Here is a 19,736-nt window from a genome sequence, read left to right as displayed (position 1 = left end):
TTACTTTTTTTTCACCTGTCTACATGTTTTTTAACAACTTGAAAATAAAATAAAAATTGTCATAATTTTTTTTTACAATTAAACACCGTTATAGGTACATTTATCATACATTTCCATATTTTAATTTTTTAAGTCCTTATACAATTCCAATAATTGAAATAATAGTTTACGGACGATATTTTTAACTGTTATCAATGAAGGTAAATATAATATTTGCTAAGTATTATTGGGTTACAAAAATTGTTTAGAAGACATTTCTGTCAATTTCACGGTTACCCGCAAGGAATTTAAATTAATTTGGCCAATTCCATGATGATGAGAATCATCATTCCTGTAGTAGTGTTATTGAGAGAATGACCGATGAATTCCTTGCTAATTTATTGGGTGCTAAGTATTATTGGATTGAGAACATGGTTTGTGTTAGTTTTACATATATAAAATAAATGGGTAAATTGTTACCCGTTTATAACCGTGGTTAATACCCATAACCGCCCATTTAAATTTCGCGGGTAAACGGTTATACCCATAACCGTTTATTTGTCTAAACGGTTACCTATAACCGTAACCGTTTAATTTAAATGGACGCGGTTACCCATAACCAATGGGTATTTGCCCATCCCTACTTGAGAGACCTATTTTCTATTTGCTTGAAGGCAAGTTGTAGTCAATGAAATTCTTGTTTGTCTCGTGTTCAACATATAATCAATTTAGACGTAATTTCTAAATAAGTGGAGTTTGAGTTTTAAATTGACAAAATTTTAGTTTGGTTGGTATTTGTGCACACCTCTAACAGTCCAAGTGATGTTTGCAAATTTTAAAATTTCAAAACCACCTTGCCTTGCCTTAAATTTAGAAGAGTAATTTATGCACATCATATTTCGTTTTTGTGCACTCTTATTTATTTTCAGAAATTATTAAAGAAACTATATTTTTAGACCACATTTTGTAGATTACATGATGTGATGATTGATGATTGATAATTGAATTTCTTATTTAAATAATTAAATAAAGAATCCAACCATCAACCACTACATCACATGTTCTGAAATATATAGTTCAAGTAGATAGTATCTCTAGCATTACCTTTACTTTCGGCCACTAATAAATAAACAGGATATGTTGATTTCAACTAGAAATTTATAGAACTTTTTGTAGTATTCCAGAATATATATATTTTTTGTCAAATGGTAGATTTTGTTATATTAAATGTTAGATTAACCACCGATGGGGTTTGAACTCACGTCGTCATACAAAAACTCAACACTTTTCTATCATTGTGGTAAATGGCCACTTGTTAGTATTCCAAAAAATATGATACTCCAGATTTTTTAACCATTTGATTTTTAGTTTAAAATACAAAATAAAAACTAACTGTTAAAATATCTAAAACATTCTATACTAGCTAGTATGCTGAGAAATTCGTCACATAAAGAATCCGGATCCTCTCCGAATTCTCTTTGTGAAGATTTCGAGGATCTGTGAATCATATCCGTTCGTCGTAGATTCTACGGTCAAAAATCATTTTAAATATTTTTAATTAAAATTAAATACAAATAATATTTGACAAAAAATAACCGCACAATGTACGATGAGAAAATACGATTTACTGATTCCCAAAATAATTCGCCAAAAGCCAGAGAGGATCCTGTTGGTCACATAAATAGCATTTTGTTCAACTGTCAGTGTTGCTGGCTAAAAATAGAAACCAACCTGTAATTGTCCCTAATCTGAATATCTAAATATCTGCAAGTAGCAACAGCAGCAGCAAACACAAAATAAACAAGAGGATAGAAATATAGTGGACGTACATACTATCCCTTCCACTCACCCAAAACTCCCTCCCAATCCCAAATCTCTCATTTCTCCACCTCCATTATCTTCTTCTTCTTCTTCTTCTTCCTCCTTCAGTCTCTTCAACCTTCCCCAATTATTCATCTTCTCCTCTCTCTCTCTCTCTCTCTCTCTCTCTCTCTCTCTCTCTCTCTCTCTCTAGATGGACCAAACATGAACCTCAAACCACCATCTTCTTCCCCGCTAGCCCCCAACTCTAACAACCCAATTCCTGTAACCCACCACTCTCTCACTCTCCATTGGGTTTCTTCCCCTCCCTACTTCCCCTCCATCTCCAACCCCACGCGCCCCTTTCGCCTTCTCGCCACCGCCAGCCCCACCAACCCAGCTTCCGACCTCTCTCTTACACCCGCCGCAGCGCCGCCCAATGAAGACCACAAGCTTCTAACGCTCCTCCGCCAGAGGAAGACAGAAGAGGCTTGGATTGCCTACACCCAGTCTACCCACTTACCCAATCCCACTTGCCTCAGCCGTTTGCTCTCTCAACTGTCTTACCAGAACTCTCATTCCGGCCTCACACGCGCCCAGTCCATCATCACGCGCCTCCGCAATGAGCGCCAGCTCCGCCACCTCGATGCTAACTCCCTCGGCCTGTTGGCCGTCTCCGCCGCCAAGGCCGGCCAGACCCGCTACGCTGTATCCATTATCAAGTCCATGCTCCGCTCCGGCTACCTCCCTCACGTCAAGGCCTGGAGCGCTGTTGTGAGCCGCCTCGCTGCCGCCACCGATGACGGGCCTTCCGATGCGCTCAAGCTCTTCTACTCAGTTACACGCCGTGTCCGGCGGTTTGCAGAGCCGGAGCTGGTGGCGGACTCGCGGCCGGACACGGCAGCCTTCAATGCTGCGCTTAATGCTTGTGCCAATTTGGGGGACACTAAGAGGTTCTTGAAGGTGTTTGATGAAATGCCTGAGTACGGCGCCAAGCCCGATGTGCTCACCTACAATGTTATGATCAAGCTGTGCGCCAGAGCTGGAAGGAAGGACTTGCTTGTTTTCGTGTTGGAGAGCATTCTTGACAAGGGCATTGCGTTGTGTATGACGACGTTGAACTCACTTGTGGCGGCTCTTGTCGGTTTTGGTGATTTGGAAACCGCGGAGAAGATGGTTCAGGCAATGAGGGAAGGGAGGAGAGACCTTTGCAAGATTCTAAGGGATTCAAATTTGAATTCGATGAGTTCAAATCCGAGTCTAAGCAATGGGGATGTTTTCGAAAAGTTGCTTCCTAATTCGGTTAGAGGAAATGATTCGGAGCCGCCATTGTTGCCTACAGCGTATACTTCTGACTCTAGAATTTACACCACTCTAATGAAGGGTTATATGAATGCCGGTCGCATTACTGACACAGTTCGGATGCTGGAGGCACTGAGGCACGAGGATGATAGCGCAAGCCATCCTGACCATGTAACATATACAACTGTTATTTCTGCATTTGTGAAGGCTGGCTCCATGGACCGTGCTCGTCGAGTGCTTGCAGAGATGACAAGAGTTGGTGTGCCTGCAAATCGGATTACGTATAATATTCTTCTCAAGGGTTATTGCCAGCAGCTGCAGATAGACCAGGCCAAGGAGCTGCTTAGAGAAATGGCTGATGATGCGGGGATCGAGCCTGATGTGGTTTCATATAACATCTTGATTGACGGATGCATACTGGTTGATGACAGTGCTGGGGCACTTGCATTTTTCAACGAGATGCGAACGAAAGGAATTGCACCCACCAAGATCAGCTACACCACACTGATGAAAGCGTTTGCCTTGTCGGGTCAGCCGAAGCTGGCAAACAAGGTGTTTGATGAGATGCTTAATGATCCTCGGGTGAAGGCTGATTTGGTTGCCTGGAATATGTTGGTTGAAGCGTACTGCAGACTCGGGTTGGTTGAAGAAGCCAAGAAAATCATTCAGAGAATCAAAGATAACGGGTTTCACCCCGATGTGGCAACTTATGGCAGCCTTGCCAATGGAATTGCATTGGCTAGAAAACCTGGAGAGGCGCTCTTGCTCTGGAATGAAGTGAAGGAGAGATGTAGGGTGAAAGAAGAGGGAGAAACTTCAGGTGCTTCCGACCCGCCAACACTGAAACCGGATGAAGGGCTATTAGATACTCTGGCTGATATCTGTGTCAGGGCTGCTTTCTTTAAGAAGGCTTTGGAGATTGTGGCTTGTATGGAAGAGAACGGGATTCCTCCGAATAAAACCAAGTTCACTAAGATTTATGTGGAGATGCATTCCAGGATGTTTACTAGCAAGCATGCCTCGCAAGCCAGGCAGGACCGGAGGAGCGAGAGGAAGAGAGCAGCTGAGGCTTTCAAATTTTGGTTGGGTTTGCCAAATTCTTACTACGGGAGCGAATGGCGGCTAGAACCTATAGATGGAGATGAATGATATTATGCTTTTGAAAAACCTGGTATGTAATTCCAGTGAAAAGAAATATTCCCATGTAATATAATCATGTTACATTATAGGCAATAGATAATTTGGTCCTTCACAGAACACATTTGATATGTGTGTGTTAAATATCCAGGCCACTGTTTCGACTACAAAATTATCCATTTCGAAAATCTAATACAATTTGGCTTTAGATTCTGCAAGTGCTTTTGCTTCTGAAACAAACTTTACAAGAAAGATGAACAAATTTCGATGTGGCGTGAACTGCTGCACTAACCTTAGCCTCTTGATCTTGAGGACGATTGACTCCGAGAATAAGACGATGATAGTACCTGAACAAAAATCATGGTTAAATAAGAGCTGCTGGACATAAAAATCATCATCGACATTGAAAAATTTAATAGGGGTAATTGTTTGTGTTGTCGGCATTGGAATCTTATGAGTTACCCAAATAGGTTGCCTATGGTTATCTGCAGGTTGTGGTACCTGGTATGTCTTTGCTCCTTTCTTCAGTAGATAACCAACGCTGTTTAAGTTGTCAACAAATGTGTCGATGTCTGGAACTCTTAGACCAATCCTATCTGCCAAACTGTATATTTCCTGAAACAAAAGAGGATTGCTCGAATATGAGTTACTAAAGGAGCATGAATAATTGCAAAATCGCATAAAAGCATGCAGACGTACAGAAATTGTAAAACAGTCTTTCTGCTGCAACTCTGATTGCCTATTGAGGGCACTTAAGAACCGTTTTGCTTCTTTTTGTTGACTCATCCCTCCACTCCGACCAAAATCCACAACACCATGCTCATCAATGTACTTGTCATACAAGGATTCTCTCATGATTTCAACCACATCCTGCAAAATAGAATGATTCAGAAGGTCTATCCAAACTCAGTTGTCTTAATTTTTTATCGATTGTGGAGTAGGCCATTAGCACATGAATAGCTCAATGATTAGCATTCAAATTCTTTCCCAATAGGACTACTGAAAATACTGGATCAGTGAATCTCACATCCAGAATACTAAGTCTTCCATGACAATGTATACTTGTATCGGATCCTGGACCTTCCTATATTGGGAGAGCAGGGTAACTGAAAACATTTGTTAGATAGAAGAATAAGAAGTAACCATTGCATCTTGGGCTGTTATTTCTTCTCTCAAATCTAGCCTCGCTCGAGCTTCGGTCAGCCTCACCAGACTCTCTAATTGCCTTGCTGTTATTGGTGTGCTATCAGCAGATGTCGCATGGTCTCTCAGTTTTAAGTAAAACTTTTGCAGGATTTCTGCTGCAGGCTTTGACATCCTGGTTCACCCCAAAATGAAAACTTGAAGGAAAAAAATGGGAGAATTGAATTGCAATTCTTGCAACAGAAATTGGATGCACAAGAGTCACACAAGTCATGTGAAAATCACCTAGGAAACACAAAAGTTCTTGCATAAGCAATATACTTGCGGAGGAGTTGTACTGGTAATGGAACAAAATCCTCATCCTTCTTCGGGTCAAGCCTCAATCTTGAAACCAAAGAACCACCTTCTCCACTAATATCTATGCCTTCCGCACTCTGTGATGCTGCACTTTTTGATGCAAAAGGCAATATCTTGTTAAATAGAGAATTGTTTGTATGCGGAACTGCATTTTATGATATGAAATGACTCCCTTGCTCTACAAGAAAGAACTAATATGTCTGGATATGTTAGACACTACCTCTACGAATCTTTTTTGCAGCTGGCGAATTTTCTCTAGATCCAGCATGAAGCTACATGATAAACAACCAAAATCCTTGAATTAAACACTGAACAAAGAAAATTACCTGGTAGTCTGTTATCGCTTCTTTTGATCTTTTTTCGTTACTGCCATTACAAGTTCCTGAGAACCCGGTTTACTAAGCTCCTACCATACTCAACCAATTTCATTACACATACGTAGTATCAAAACACTAGCAAATAACTAAAAAGACATATTGTAGGTAGGGATCAGATACGAGAACTTACTGACATGATGTGTTCTGAGACTCGCTTATCCAAAAGTTCATTAGGTTTGTCAAGTAATATGAAAACCAAATCAAATCGCGATAAGAGAGCAGCACTTATTTTCAAATTTTCATTCACTGTTTTTGCACGGCTGCAAATTTGAAATGTTAACGGTATCAAAAAATGCAGGACTGAAATGTAACAATATCAAAGCAAAATATATGTTATTTTGTTAATGAAGGGAAATACGAATGGGAATTCGCAGATTGATATAGAATTCTCTGAAATGAACTACAAGGGGTATGAAACAAGTTTCATGTGGATTTAGTGTAGGAAATGACAATGGGATCAAAACTTAATCCATTATCAGAATTGTAACAGTGCTCTCACCACCAAGTTAAAATTAAAAAGCATTACTTATAATGACCACCAACAGGATTTGCAGCTGCTAAGACAGAAGTTCGTGCCGACAAACTTGCCACCAGTCCAGCCTTTGCGACTGAGACACACTGTTGTTCCATGGCTTCCAGTAGAGCCTGCAGCAATGTCAAAGTAAAAGAAGCTTCTTGCAGAAATTAAATAATAGAAAATAATACAGAACAACTGGGGACAAACCTGATGCTCTGAAGACATTTTGTCAAACTCATCAATACAGCACAACCCACTGTCCGCAATTACCATTGCACCTAATCCAAAATTTGATTATCATTTATTAGCGCACAGCATTTTATACTTGTTCATTACTGACCGAGTCATGGGTTGCAAATGATCTGGACTTAGATGTCTCTGTACCTATAGCATTTCTAAAAGTTAAAAATTTAGTACAATTATGTAATAGATGAGAAGCGGATCAATTATATTTCTCTTTCTCATCCAGTATGTGTGGCCGTACCACTTGGAAAAACTCTGAGTTATTGCTTTGGACTACCAAATTAATTATTTTTTTCATAATCGTTTGAAGCTATAACAGCAGAACACATACTGGAAGAAGAATAGTTATCCTTTCCCTTGAGAGAGATGGATTACTAGTTAAGTCTCACCAATCAACTATGAAGTTAATCATAAGTAGACATTCATAAGCAGATATTGCATTCAATTACAAGATAGCATTAGGATATCTTTATTGCCAAGAAAATAGCAGCAAAAAAGGATGATGAACGAAAGAAAGAAAAGAATTACCAGCTTCAAAACCATAATCACTTGTCATAGGATCCTTTACAACAGCAACAGTGAGGCCAGCTTTGGTTGTGGCATTACCACACACATAAATGCCTCGTGGAGAAATGGCTGCCGCTGCTTGGAGAAGCTGGCTCTTGCCTAGTCCGGGATCACCTAAAAAAATGAGGAGGTACATGTTCATCTTCTGTTTTCCACCCACAAATTACCAGGTTTAGTACCATTTTTAAGAGCATGATGGGGTTCAAATATACCAACAATTATGACATGGATATCTCCTCTAACAGGAACCTTGTTCTGATCATTTGAATTCTTCCGCACACCTCCAAAGAGTGCCAGCAATATTCCCGCTGTAAAAAAAAAAAGTAAATTAGCATCATCATAACGCTTAATGATCAAGTTCAGGAGATATTCTTAGTGAGGAGTCAAATGTGGAACTTGAGAAACTAGGTGGGTTTCATCATCCATAAGTGACTTATATTACTGTTGGCATCTGATTTTCTACCAAAAAACAAAACCCTTGTTCAGTGAAATTTTAAAAGAACTAGTAGTTGTGAAAGAAAACTTTGGACCTAGTGACATTATTAATGGAGATATTTCTGGATATTTTCCTTTTCATCTAGTTCTGAATAAGTTGGTGCAATGTTATCACAATTACAGGGATAAAATATAAGAAAATTGAGGAAACCGAATCAGTAGATAACCAAAAATGAAATAGCATGAAATTTTTAGGGACACAATATGGACAATAGTATTAAGGTTACCTTTAACAAGCTCGTGACCAAAGATTGATGGACAAATAGATTGAAGTAGTTGCCTGAAGGTATCTGGACCATGTTCCTCTGTGAACTTCACAATGAATTCCAAATCCCTTGGGGAAAATGAGGAAAGATCAACAAGTGCCATAGGTCTGTCATTAGAACTAGAATCTTGTAAATCCTCGGGCATAGATTGTGACTTTGTGTTTTTAATGGAAATAGCTTCTAGATACAAATAGTAAATTCCTTGAGTTTTTCCCTTCGATTTGCCTGAAATGATAAAAAAATAAAAAAATAAAATCCAATGTATATTAGTGGTGGGAATTGGTTCAAGAACTGCAATTGTCTGTCATTCATGTAATTGGAACTATCCTTTTTTCTGATCAGTTGCACACTTATGAATCAGATAAAATTATTTCCAAAGGCATAGAAGCTTGAATGTGCATGCAGGATACTGGATTGAATTAGGAAGAATTTCTTTACCTCCTCCAATGTCCATGTAATTGTTAATGACTCTTATAATCCCAGTGAGAGTCACCACATCTCCTGGGATGCATGCATCAACAAGATCTTCAAAAAGTTCACATTCTACTGTTCGAGGCATCCTGCCTTCTTCATGATCTTCAGGCTTTAGTAGCTCCTGTATCCTTAAGAAGCATCAAAGAATTTTAACAAGGTTCAATAAAGGAAAATATAAATTGTGAATTTGGTTCATATCCAAAGTGCCTACCTTATCTTCTGAAAATCTATCGTCACAGCAGTAGATCGAATGGGGTCAAAATTTCTGCTCTTGCACCCATTTAGATCGCATGTTGTTGGCGGTGAAAATTTCCCATCAGGACACATGCGTGTAATACTTGTTTTACACTTCACACAGTCAAAATCCATTTGCACCACAAAAGGTTTGACATTGCTAACTTTTACTACTGTACCACGCACAGATACAATCTTGTCTGTCATGTAATCACCTCCACATTAATTCTATACAATCGACCAAATGTATAACACGTGAAAACCAAAAAAAGGCCTTAGAGTATAGTATACATACCAATACATGCAGCTTTTAAGTTCTTCAAAGCAATCATGGATTCGGGGTAGTTATGCAATCGAATATTAATTTTGGTACCGTCCTCTACCCTGCAATTGTCCCATTGAGTCAGCAGGACTTTGTGAACTGCAGCACTCATGCATAAGAGGATTATCTTGGGTTTCTCCTCTAAAGCTTCATAAAACTCCTCAACATCACAAATTTTTCGAAATTGCTCGAAATCAATCGGCAACACCGCTACACCGCCATCATCCTTCACCTGCACCAAGTGTCATTCCAAGTACAAATTACGAAATTTAGGCTCAAATCAAATGTTTCATAAACCCTAAACCCTAATTAATGCAATTGATGGCCGATACCAAGTAATCGGTGTAATCAAATTATACATTTTGCGTGGAATTAACAGATTTTATAGAAGGAGGAGAGAGAAATGAGACCTGGGAAAGGAGAGCTTGCCCCGGCGTCGTGGAGAAGAAGCCGATGAGGGAGTGTGTGAGACTGAGCCATGGCTTGTCGTCGCCGAGCTCGATTTGAGCAAAGTAGAGAGGCCAGATGGACTGGAGATCAGGTGCGTAGGAGGAGCCGTAGTTCGAGCTTATGCTTCTCCGTTGTGCTCCGTACATGGCGGTGGAGAGAGAATGCAGGTACAGCGGTTTGGGGCTTTGCTTATGCGCTTATGGTGTTGAAAGTCCCGGCCCTCCTGGGTTTTGGCGGGAGAAATGAAAGGAGTTGTCCGATACGGTGGTGGATTTGAAGTCGTTTTGCGAGTATGCGATTGCGATCGCCCTATTTTAAGGCTTTTTTTTCTTTCTTATTTTTGTAGGGAATTTAACGAAAAGTATTCGGTAATGTTTATTTTAATGAAAAATTATATTTTTACACTAAAAAAATCAATCCTGGTACTATTCACTTTACCTTTTATTTTGTACTTATCATTAAAACTCAAAGTTTTCAAATCATTTTCATTAGTTTTCCTTAATTTTTATTCTTACATTAAATTTTCACTAATTTTTACAAAATGACTCTTAATTTTATTCACACAACCTTATTCTTCTTATACTAATTTTTGTAGTAAATAAAGTCGTATGTGTAGGAAAAGAAAAATGGTGCATGATTATTATTTTTTTTAGGTTTAAAAAAAATTAAACAAAGTAATGTTAAGGACAATTGCTCGGTAAAAAAAAAAAGGATAATATTAAATTGATTTTGAATGACAAGAATTAAATGTAACATCCCACATCGCCTTATATGTACATGCCCACCTCCTATAGCACGAGGCTTTTTGGAAACTCAATGGCTTCAGATTTCATCGAAACTTCGAAGTTAAGCGAGTTTGGGTGAGAGCAATCCTAAGATGGGTGGCCCACTGGAAAGTTGGGAATTTTCTCATGAGTTCCCATAAATAAAATTGTGAGGACGTGGTCGGGGTCCAAAGCAGACAATATCGTACTACGACGGAGTTGAGATTGGGATATGTCATTAAAACACATAATTTGATAAAGAGTAATGATGTCATTGCTTGGCGGAGGAATCTTATAGCACATTACTAACCATATCAGTATCATGGTCATTGATTACATCTTTCTTCCGCTTGATCATTATTAAAAATATCTTGACATTAAACCATTTCTTGATCGTTATGAACCTTTGTACCTCGCGAATTTTCTTTGATACATAATTCACAAAAGAATAGTAATTGCACTATTAAATTAAACTCTTATACACAAAACAAATACTTTAATTTACAAACACCTTAACATATATAATATTGTGTGTGTGTGTGTGTTTTTTTTTTTTAAATTTTGGTTATCTACACTAAAGGGGGGTGAGCTTAGTCACACAATGAACTAACAATAATGTAGTTAAAATTCGTCTTTAGTGAGAATTGAATCTAAAACCTCTCATTTATAAGTGAACATGAATATCACTAGACTGTAGTACTAAATGACAAATACGTAGTAGTTAAGTGTACTTGAATGGAATCAAAGAATCAATTTCTTCTACTTATATTCCTACGCTTAAGACAATCGACCCTAAAATGTCCAAGGGGAAAATTATTTTTCTGGCCCATGTTCTGTGTGAACTATTTAGAGTTACCTTATTATTATTCTTTTGTGGCTTATTACTTTATTAACTTTCAGCTAGCTGAAGACTACCCTCTGTTAATCTTGTCATTTTCCTTCATTTGGTTTCAATCTGACTTCCTTTATAGCCAACATGGAGGGTAATTTGTTTATGGTTAAGTCTTTTTTTTTTTTTTGGGTCAAAGGTTAACTCTTTTTTGGCCATAAGGCAAAGTAGTTAGTACATGATCCCAAAATTCTAGCAAACTATCTAGAAGTATAGAACTTGAATTTTGTCTAGAATAGGATGACCAGCATAGCCGTGAATATGTCGCCCCTTGAATATGGGAGCATCAATCATAAAACCCTCCTCGTTTTTGGAAGATGATAGATTAAAGGGGAATTGGATCCCATCCGGATCTTAGGATTCTCACATCTTAATTATTCATCGTGTATCGTGTGGTTATAAATTATTTGACATTTTTTATTTAAAATTAAACACAAATAGTATCTGATGAAAACTGGTTATATGATATACGATAAATGATTAGGATGTGGGGATCCCTAGGATCTCCACAAGTGGATCCGGAGATGATCCCCTTCCATTTAAAGGAATGGACTTTCATTTTTTTAATGGGGATTAGTTGTGGGGCTCACATCACATCGAACTTCAACGATCTGAACCGTCTGTTTTTCAAGTTGCACCTCATACATAATCTTTGCGAAATATTAGTCAAATAAAAAATATTTGAGATATCTAATTGACTTCAAAAAATTGACGAACACTTTGTTCTATAAGAAACAATGTAATTTCATCGTGATAATTAAATAAGCAAATGGTTTCGGATTGAATTGAATTTTTGTAAGGATGATCTATGAATTGAGACTTACAAAATAAACTGTTTGGATCGTTGAAATTCGATGTGGAGTAAATCATACAACTAATTCCCTTTTTTTTTCCAAAAAATAGGAATCCCTTCCCGTAAAAAAAACGTGAGATCAACTATTTGTATATAATATGTGAATTAGTAAAAGTCTGACAATATAATAATGGTCGCACTAAAAAATTGCGCGAAATGGTCGCACAAAATTTATATTAAAACACTCGTTTTGAGCAATATTTTTTTCGAGCAATTTATATTAAAATTTATCTTAAATGTTTTAACCATTAGATCTTAATTTTATATTTTAAAATAAAAATTTAACATTAAAACACTCGATATATCGCATACTCCGAGTAGTGTACAAAAACCTCGAATGAGTATGGGTCTTATCTAGGCCTATCGCCAACTTTTTGGGCCCATGCAATAAGTAAAACAACGTTAATCCGGTCTGAGCAAAGTAAACACAACACGCTCCCATTATCCTTCCCCACACATACAAACTCCCTTTTTATTTTGCCCGAAAACAAAAACAAAAACTCCCTTTTTATTTATTTAATTATTATAATTCCAAATTTGAACCGCCGCTTCTTCGCTGTTCAAATATTTCACTTCATTTTACTTTCTCCATAGAACGACCTGCGCTTTTTCCATCACCGCAGCAACCCCGATCCAATCCGATTCGATTTCGCTGGAGCTCCAAAATGGACAAGTCCGAGTCGACGAACAAGAGGACCGATGCCGGCCAATCGAGGCGTCTTAGCCTTATCGACGTCTCGGCCGAGGACGATTCGCTCCTCAATTCCTTTGCTGGAGACAACATGTTTTCAATTTCAGGTCCTTTCAATTTTACGATTTATTTTCGGATTTATAGGTAATTGGAGCTTTTTCTGGAGGCATATTGATCTAGTTCGCGCAATGCTCGGAATGGTTGAAATTGAACTGATTTCTTCTTGTTTGAAAGTATATGAATTTTTGGTGCATTTTGTTCTTTTCGTTCATTCGATACCTGATTAAGTTGGCATCGGTATTCTTATTGAAAAAGGGGAAGGTGGGAAATTGTTTTTGCTCAGTATTAAATCAGAAAGTGAAAGCTTAAGTTTGTGTGATGGAAGCATGAAAAATTGATTTTCTCACAAGTCTTGAATTTGTAATGCTGTACAAGTATGTAATGCAAAGGCTGTGCCTGGAGCGATGAGAGGAAAAGAAAAGTACCCTTCGCAATTTCACAATTTCCAGATTGCTGTTATTGTTACTGAATGCTTTTCAATTATTTCTGTGGTTGGTGTCACATTTAATATAATCTTTCGTGATGTGGTATGCAGAAGACCAGGAAAACAGAAATTTTCAGTTGTTTGAGGGTATGGCCGGTAACAAACTAGAGGACGTGCCTGAAAATTTTGAGCTAACCCAGCAAGTAACTGAACCTTCTGAGTCATTGGAACCTGAAATGACAAAGCAAAGTGGGAAGTATAATCTTCGCAAAAGTTTAGCTTGGGATAGTGCGTTTTTCACCAGTGCAGGTACGCTTGTGTGTAGATTTGATATTCAGAAGTTTTTAGGGCAATGTGATTTAGGTTGTTTCTGTCATGTGCATTCCAATTAATAGCGGGGATAAACATTTTGTGAATTCAGGTGTTCTGGATCCCGAGGAGCTGTCTTGCATGATTGAAGGAGATAAGACTGGGAAAAAGATGTTACCTGGAATTCAAGAGGAAGTTCACAGATCCTCTGATTCAATCTCCACATTAGAAAGTGATACTTTGACACTAGAAAGTATTGAGGCTAATTTGTTTGAAGATGTGAGAGCTTCAATCCAGAAATCAAGTAAAGCATCCAAAGCAGTGAATGAAAGTATGAAAGATGGTTCGGGAGTAACAGAAACCAACAATAGCAGTTGTAAGTATACTTTTGTCTATACCATACTTCACCAATCCCGAAACCTACCTACCGATACTGATCATGTGTGACAAAGATTTGGACCAAACGGTGATCTCTTGTTTAATCGGACACCCTCATAAATTTGTGAATTAGCCTAGTTTATAAGCTCGTAAATTTGTGCTTGATGGAGAGGATTGGAAGCAGAAATGGAATTTAGTGCCACACTTTTTACTTGTTTCTTTCTTTTTGTCTCTTTTCTTGATACAATCTAACTGTAGAAATAAATTGAAGTTGATGGGATAGAGGGAATTTAACCAATTCTTTTGTTTAGCCTCTCGTTCTCTCGTTCTCTCTCTCTCTCTCTCTCTAGAGAAGTAAAGGTGGTGTTGTTATATAACATATATTCCTCTGTTGAGGAACTCTGGAATTATTTTGAAACCTTTGTGGTGCCACTGCCTTCACACTTCTCATACCAGCCTATTTTCTTAGGAGACTTATTTTCCATACTAACCAGGCCCTTTCATTTTTCAGCTTCGAAGGGTGTAGATGTTGTTTCTCAAAACAAGGTATGTCAAGTTAATGCGTGACTGCTTCAGTTTCCTTGATACGATCGTAAGAATATCTGAGATAATGTGTTGAGTTTCAGGTGATGCCTAGACTTGCTTCTAAGAAGCCAACTGTTAGTGTGCAAAAAGCAGGGAAAGTGAAAAAGCCATCTACATGTCCAGTAGTATCACAGGTATGTAAAACAAAATATACTCTAGATGGCGTGTTTACATGTCCAGATATCAATGCTAATTATGCTATACCATGCAAATGACTCACTAATCATACAAGCAGTTAGATCTGGAACATATACTACTGGGAAACCAATCTATTCGTAATATTGTAACGACAATTTAACCAACTTATCAAGCTTTAATGCTATTTGAATTCAACGATACAGAGAACGTATTTCTTCTTTATGCTGATTTAGTCATTTAAACATTATTAAAAATATATCTGATAATGATATTTTTAATTGACGCATCACTTATATTCTCTAAATGAAGTCTGCTTCTGTACATCGAGACGCAACCTCCCTTCTGAAGCAAACAAAGCTATTAGGGAAGCCTAGTCCTAGCCCAACACCTTTAACCAAGAGGGCTTCTCTGGGTAGCAATCTTATCCAAATGGAAAAGGATAACGTTAAAAGCACAACTGGTAACAAGACCTTCTATTTGATTATATTTCTTCATTTTTTCCCTTGAAGGTAGAAGTGTTTACACATGATATAAAATAATCATTTATCCTAGTTTGATCACTGCAGGTAGAGGGGCTCCATTGCCAAAAATACCCTCAAGTTCACGAGTTCTACCTAGGCCTGGACCATCTTCCTCCTTGGATGCTTCACCCGGAACTAAGAGAGAAGCAGCTTCTTCCTCAATTGATAATTCTGGCAGCACTTCTAACAACATTGGTCCCTTCAACTCCAAAAGAAAAACTGATTCCAATCCACCTTCCTCTGGTTCTACCTGCAAAACACCACCACGAATTAAGCCAGGAAATAAAAGTCAATCTGGAAAATCTCATCTGTCAACTAACAAGGTGCCTGGGACAAAGCTGCTTACTATTACATCCCCTGCTCGCTCATGGTCCTCAGAGTCGTCATCATCATCATCATCAATTTCAACTTTAAACAAAACGTCATACAGTCCAAGAGCTAGCCTTGACACAAGATCTTCCAAAAGCGGTTCCGTAGAAGGTGATGCACCAGAGACTATGGATTTGGAGAACCATGCCTATGATCAAAGCTCAACTGGAGATGAAACTCAGGTGACTGGGGTGCTTCGTCGTTGTGATGTGAAAGCTTCAACTGAAAATAGTGCACTTCCTCCAGCTTCAAAACCTTCCGGACTACGATTGCCATCACCCAAAATTGGCTTCTTTGATGGGGTTTGTTTTTCCTTGCTTCTTTTGATCCTTGTGTTCTAGATGGGAAATTATTATCTCCAGTCACTCCCTAAGTTGAATAAGATAAACTATACTGTTAATGAAAGGCCTAGGCTAAATAACTTGAAAGTAGCATTTTTGTGAATGTGATGAAAATTATGTCAGCAAAATCACCTTGTTACTTTTCTTTTGTTTTCTCTTTTAAATAACCACCTGGTATTTTACTTTATGTAGGCAAAGTCAGTGGTGTCCTCCCCGAAGGGAAGTATGCAGCCTCATCCTGTCATACGTAGTGGCTTGCCTAAAAGTGGGGCACGAAATGTTAGCCTGAGTGCGGGACAAAACAAGGGAAAAGTGGGAAAGCTTCAAGCTGTTAGAAATGTATCTAAATTGGGGAATAAGACCCCTGATGCTCAAAAAACCTCCTTTAACACGAAACCTAATTCTCTAGTACCACTCCAGCAAGCATCCAGTGCTGCAAAGAAGGTCCTTAGTCCTTCAAGGAACAGCGTTTCTCCTACAGTTCCAAGTAAAGGGCTTCATAAATCTGGCAGAGAAAATCGCTTGAAGGGTGAGAAAGTTGGAACTGAAGGACATGGTATTGACATTAATGAGCGAGAAAACTGTGTTGTAGAGTTGAAGGACAGCTCTGCTTTCTCGAAAGATAAAGTGAGCCCACAATCGAAGGTTCATTCCCATGGGAAGGCTGCGAAAGTCACTCCTATTGATGGCGGGTCCCCTACTATCTTTGATACAAGTTCCACTTTTGATGCTGACAATATAACCCTTTCTGATAAAATGGGTGATGCAACATACGAACCAAGTGATTTCAAGTAGACGGAAAGATCCCATCTCGAAGATCAGGTTGGTGACTTGAGCAAACAAGTAGATGCCATGAACATAAAAACAGAGACTCAGTAAATGCTGGTTGGTGATTCTCTCTTGTCAACTCAATTTCATTAGTGAAGATAATGCTGGTGCTGCTAGAACTGTGATTCAGATGATGTTTATTGATTGTGCCAAAATGGAGTAAGTCCTTAAATTAAGGCCGGAAAAAGCATGTGGGTTTGTTGATGATTCAAGAGGATCAACTGTGCTGAAGGGAGAACAAGCCGAAATTAGGGCAGTAGCGTAGAAGCTGGTCATGTTACATAGGATTGTTGTGTAGGACTTTGCATTGTAAATTGTTTCTTTGGTGCATATATCAAGAAGAAGAACGCACTTCAGTTGCCAATTAAATGGTTTTTCGTGTACTCTTATTCGATATTATTAAGTCATATATTTATAGTGTGTTTGTTTTGTTGTGGACGTTCTTTTTTGTTCCTGTTTGGCAAACTATGAATTGAAGTGAACTGGGCGGATCCACAATACGAGCCACTGTAAGCAATTTTGTGGACGTTCTTTTTCGTGTACTTGGTCTCAGACAGACTCGTCAAAATTACCAAGAGAATATCAGAATTTTGACACAAGTTGAGTTTTGTAATGAAGATGAAAAACCTCAGATAAGTAGCAGATCAACAGCTACAAGATTTGAGGCCAAGCAAAACCTTCAGTTCATGCGAAATGTAATGAAACGACACATTTGCCGTGGCGGAACAGAAGAGTGAGCATAATTCCCAAAAGGAACGATTGGAATGTCCCAAAGTTTCAATTAATTAATATCAGTCCTAAAAAAACTTTGATCCTAATTAATATTAATATTAACAAGGATCCAAAGTTTGGGTCCTAATGAAATAACACTATAATTAAGAAATTTGTATCTAATTCCATCCCAATTAGTCATAATTGAACCAATAAGGTAACTTAAAAAAAGAGAAAAATTTAATCGTTTCCAAATTAAACACGTGGTTAAAATGCGTAATGACTTAGCCCATTCCTCCGTCCCGTCTAAATACTATAGTTTGTTAAAAAACAATTGAGTAACGGCTATTTTCTAAGAGTCAGGACTATATCTCGGTACTGAGTGTTTTTGTTTCTTACTCTCCAAGCAACTACTTAACCCTATACCAAAACCCTCACTCACTGCCCCCTCCATATCTATAAATATTCCACTCATATATCCATCCATCCATCACTCTTGCTCTCTTGCTTTTGTCCGATCAAAACGCAAGGGCAAACACTACCAGACAGATCAAGAAACGGGGGTTTCCATCTATCTCTCTCTCTCTCTCCGGTGTTAATGGACAATCATTCCCTTGTGCTGTGCGGTTTCCACTTCAAACCCACCGATCAAGAACTCATCCATCACTTCCTCCGCGACTTTCTGACGAACAGACAGCTGCTACTGCTGCAGCCATACAACACCATCATACAGGAGTGCAATCTCTTTGGCAACAGATCCGAACCCTCTGAGATTTGGGAAGCCTATGAAGGAGGAGCTCAGCTCACCGATCAATCCTTGTATTTCTTCTCCGAGCTCAAGAAATTAAACTCCATGGGTTCCCACATTGATCGAAAGATTGGAAGCGGAGGTACTTGGAATATTGGCAAGGCAGTTGCCACATGGGTTAATGGGACTGATGGAAGCCCTTCGCCCATTGGACTAAAGAGAACCTTCTGTTACAAGAATGAAGGCTCGGAGGACAACGGCAGGTGGTTACTTGACGAATACAGTCTTTTCGCCAGTCATAGAAAGAACTACAGGGATTCTAGGTATGATTTTGATTATGTGCTTTGTCGGCTGAGGAAGAAGGACGGATCACTTAACAAGAGAAAGTGTTCAACTTCAGAGGATCAAGCGACGAGTTCAAAGAAGAAGAAGTGCGATGACGAAAAGATTTTAAAAGATGATGATCACGAGGGATCAAAACAAATTATGAATGCGATCAATGCTGTTGAGGAGGAAGGACCACAAGGCACTTCTTGTCTAACTAATGATCTTGTGGCTTTTGATCATGATCAGATCAATGAGTTTACGGTCGGTTATGATGTTGCTGCTTATGTTTATGACATTGATGCGAAAGTTAACGAAAAAATGACAATCAACGTTGCCAAATTAGAAGAACTAGAAGAACTATTGGGTCAAGAATTCCAAGAAGCGCCTCTGCCAACTGCTGCTGGGGTCGTTGTTGCTGATGGAGAGCAAGCTTTGAATTCAAGTATGTTAGAGGAGTTAATTAAAGAAACCCAAGAAATGCCTTTGGCCGCAGCATGTAGAATCGCTTAAGATGGAGCGGTAGAAGAGAAAGCTTGGGATCCAAGTTTAGTAGAGGAATATTGGCTTGCAGAACCCAAGAACAGGAACCTCAGAATCCAAGTTTAGTACAAGCATTTTACCGCCGGAATCGTTGCTGATAGAGGAGTAGGAGAAGCTTATCATCCAGGTAACTTTGACAATGTGGTCGACCAATCAATATTCGGCACTGGCAGTAGTTACTTGAATCTGTTTTTTAAGTAAATTTACTCTTGATTTGTTAATCTGTCGACCAAATAATGGAGATCAAGCCGTCAAAGCAGGGCAGTAGTGCATGTAGTAAGTGGGTAAAGAAAAAATAAGATTTTTATTTCAGTCAAAACTGTAAAATCTATGGTGCATAAGAAACAAAATTCATTTTCCAATAGGCGAAGACGTAGGTGAGACATTTCTTGGATAGCCTTATCTAGGCTAAAGCCTTAAGGCATGAGGCAAACCCTTATGGTACGGGTCCTATAATTTTTATTTCATATATAAAATATAATACTTTGAACAAATATTATTTGTCATTCAAAAGTGCAAAAGTCATAAACAATAACTCACAAACATAAAAAAAACAAAAAAAACTAAAAACAAAAAGAAATCATTCATCCAAATATG

The 19,736-nt window shown here is 38.5% G+C and overlaps 4 protein-coding genes across 6 annotated transcripts; 3 read left to right on the top strand and 1 right to left on the bottom strand.

Moving 5' to 3' along the window:
- Positions 1-1,752: 1,752 nt before the first annotated feature.
- LOC126619978 (pentatricopeptide repeat-containing protein At3g09650, chloroplastic) lies at positions 1,753-4,436 on the top strand. Its single transcript, XM_050288424.1, has one exon. It carries the CDS (start codon positions 2,005-2,007, stop codon positions 4,228-4,230), a length of 2,226 nt encoding a protein of 741 aa, XP_050144381.1. The 5' UTR covers positions 1,753-2,004; the 3' UTR covers positions 4,231-4,436.
- LOC126619977 (probable DNA helicase MCM8) lies at positions 4,261-9,952 on the bottom strand. Of its 3 annotated transcripts, XM_050288422.1 has the most exons (16): positions 9,624-9,950; positions 9,187-9,445; positions 8,869-9,091; positions 8,622-8,785; positions 8,145-8,408; positions 7,635-7,730; positions 7,384-7,536; positions 6,820-6,890; positions 6,622-6,740; positions 6,226-6,355; positions 5,939-5,990; positions 5,647-5,803; positions 5,362-5,536; positions 4,918-5,088; positions 4,720-4,833; positions 4,261-4,565 (listed from the first exon to the last, which is right to left on the bottom strand). In XM_050288422.1, exons 1-16 carry the CDS (start codon positions 9,807-9,809, stop codon positions 4,512-4,514), a joined length of 2,388 nt encoding a protein of 795 aa, XP_050144379.1. In that variant the 5' UTR covers positions 9,810-9,950; the 3' UTR covers positions 4,261-4,511. The 3 variants fall into 3 exon arrangements, 2 of the variants coding, with proteins under 2 accessions (XP_050144379.1, XP_050144380.1); XR_007622213.1 differs by lacking the exons at positions 4,261-4,565; positions 4,720-4,833 and having other exon boundaries at positions 4,942-5,088; positions 5,362-5,558; positions 9,624-9,952; XM_050288423.1 differs by lacking the exons at positions 5,362-5,536; positions 5,647-5,803; positions 5,939-5,990 and having other exon boundaries at positions 9,624-9,951.
- Positions 9,953-12,692: 2,740 nt separating this feature from the next.
- Positions 12,693-17,251, top strand: LOC126619979 (uncharacterized). The gene is made up of 8 exons (XM_050288425.1): positions 12,693-12,967; positions 13,456-13,653; positions 13,766-14,029; positions 14,543-14,577; positions 14,658-14,750; positions 15,064-15,214; positions 15,321-15,946; positions 16,178-17,251. The coding sequence occupies exons 1-8, from the start codon at positions 12,835-12,837 to the stop codon at positions 16,778-16,780; spliced, it is 2,103 nt and encodes a 700-aa protein (XP_050144382.1). The 5' UTR covers positions 12,693-12,834; the 3' UTR covers positions 16,781-17,251.
- Positions 17,252-18,122: 871 nt separating this feature from the next.
- Positions 18,123-19,109, top strand: LOC126618163 (NAC domain-containing protein 41-like). Its single transcript, XM_050286249.1, has one exon. It carries the CDS (start codon positions 18,123-18,125, stop codon positions 19,107-19,109), a length of 987 nt encoding a protein of 328 aa, XP_050142206.1.
- The last annotated feature ends 627 nt before the right edge of the window (positions 19,110-19,736 follow it).

The sequence above is a fragment of the Malus sylvestris genome, chromosome 4, assembly GCF_916048215.2.
Source record: "Malus sylvestris chromosome 4, drMalSylv7.2, whole genome shotgun sequence".
Taxonomy (NCBI): Eukaryota; Viridiplantae; Streptophyta; class Magnoliopsida; order Rosales; family Rosaceae; genus Malus; species Malus sylvestris.
Note: the sequence above shows the minus strand (reverse complement) of the source record. Positions and strands in the feature narration are given on the sequence as shown.

What these genes read in the sequence shown, in the direction of transcription:
- LOC126619979 (XM_050288425.1), top strand. Translation starts at nt 12,835, where the DNA reads ATGGACAAGTCCGAGTCGACGAACAAGAGGACCGATGCCGGCCAATCG. An exon ending in TGCGTTTTTCACCAGTGCAG is followed by an intron (nt 13,654 to 13,765) that starts GTACGCTTGTGT and finishes TTGTGAATTCAG; the next exon opens with GTGTTCTGGATCCCGAGGAG. An exon ending in AAATTGGCTTCTTTGATGGG is followed by an intron (nt 15,947 to 16,177) that starts GTTTGTTTTTCC and finishes TACTTTATGTAG; the next exon opens with GCAAAGTCAGTGGTGTCCTC.
- LOC126618163 (XM_050286249.1), top strand. Translation starts at nt 18,123, where the DNA reads ATGGACAATCATTCCCTTGTGCTGTGCGGTTTCCACTTCAAACCCACC.
- LOC126619977 (XM_050288422.1), bottom strand. Translation starts at nt 9,809, where the DNA reads ATGTACGGAGCACAACGGAGAAGCATAAGCTCGAACTACGGCTCCTCC. An exon ending in AAATGTCTTCAGAGCATCAG is followed by an intron (nt 6,741 to 6,819) that starts GTTTGTCCCCAG and finishes ACATTGCTGCAG; the next exon opens with GCTCTACTGGAAGCCATGGA. An exon ending in CCTGTTGGTGGTCATTATAA is followed by an intron (nt 6,356 to 6,621) that starts GTAATGCTTTTT and finishes TCAAATTTGCAG; the next exon opens with CCGTGCAAAAACAGTGAATG.
- LOC126619978 (XM_050288424.1), top strand. Translation starts at nt 2,005, where the DNA reads ATGAACCTCAAACCACCATCTTCTTCCCCGCTAGCCCCCAACTCTAAC.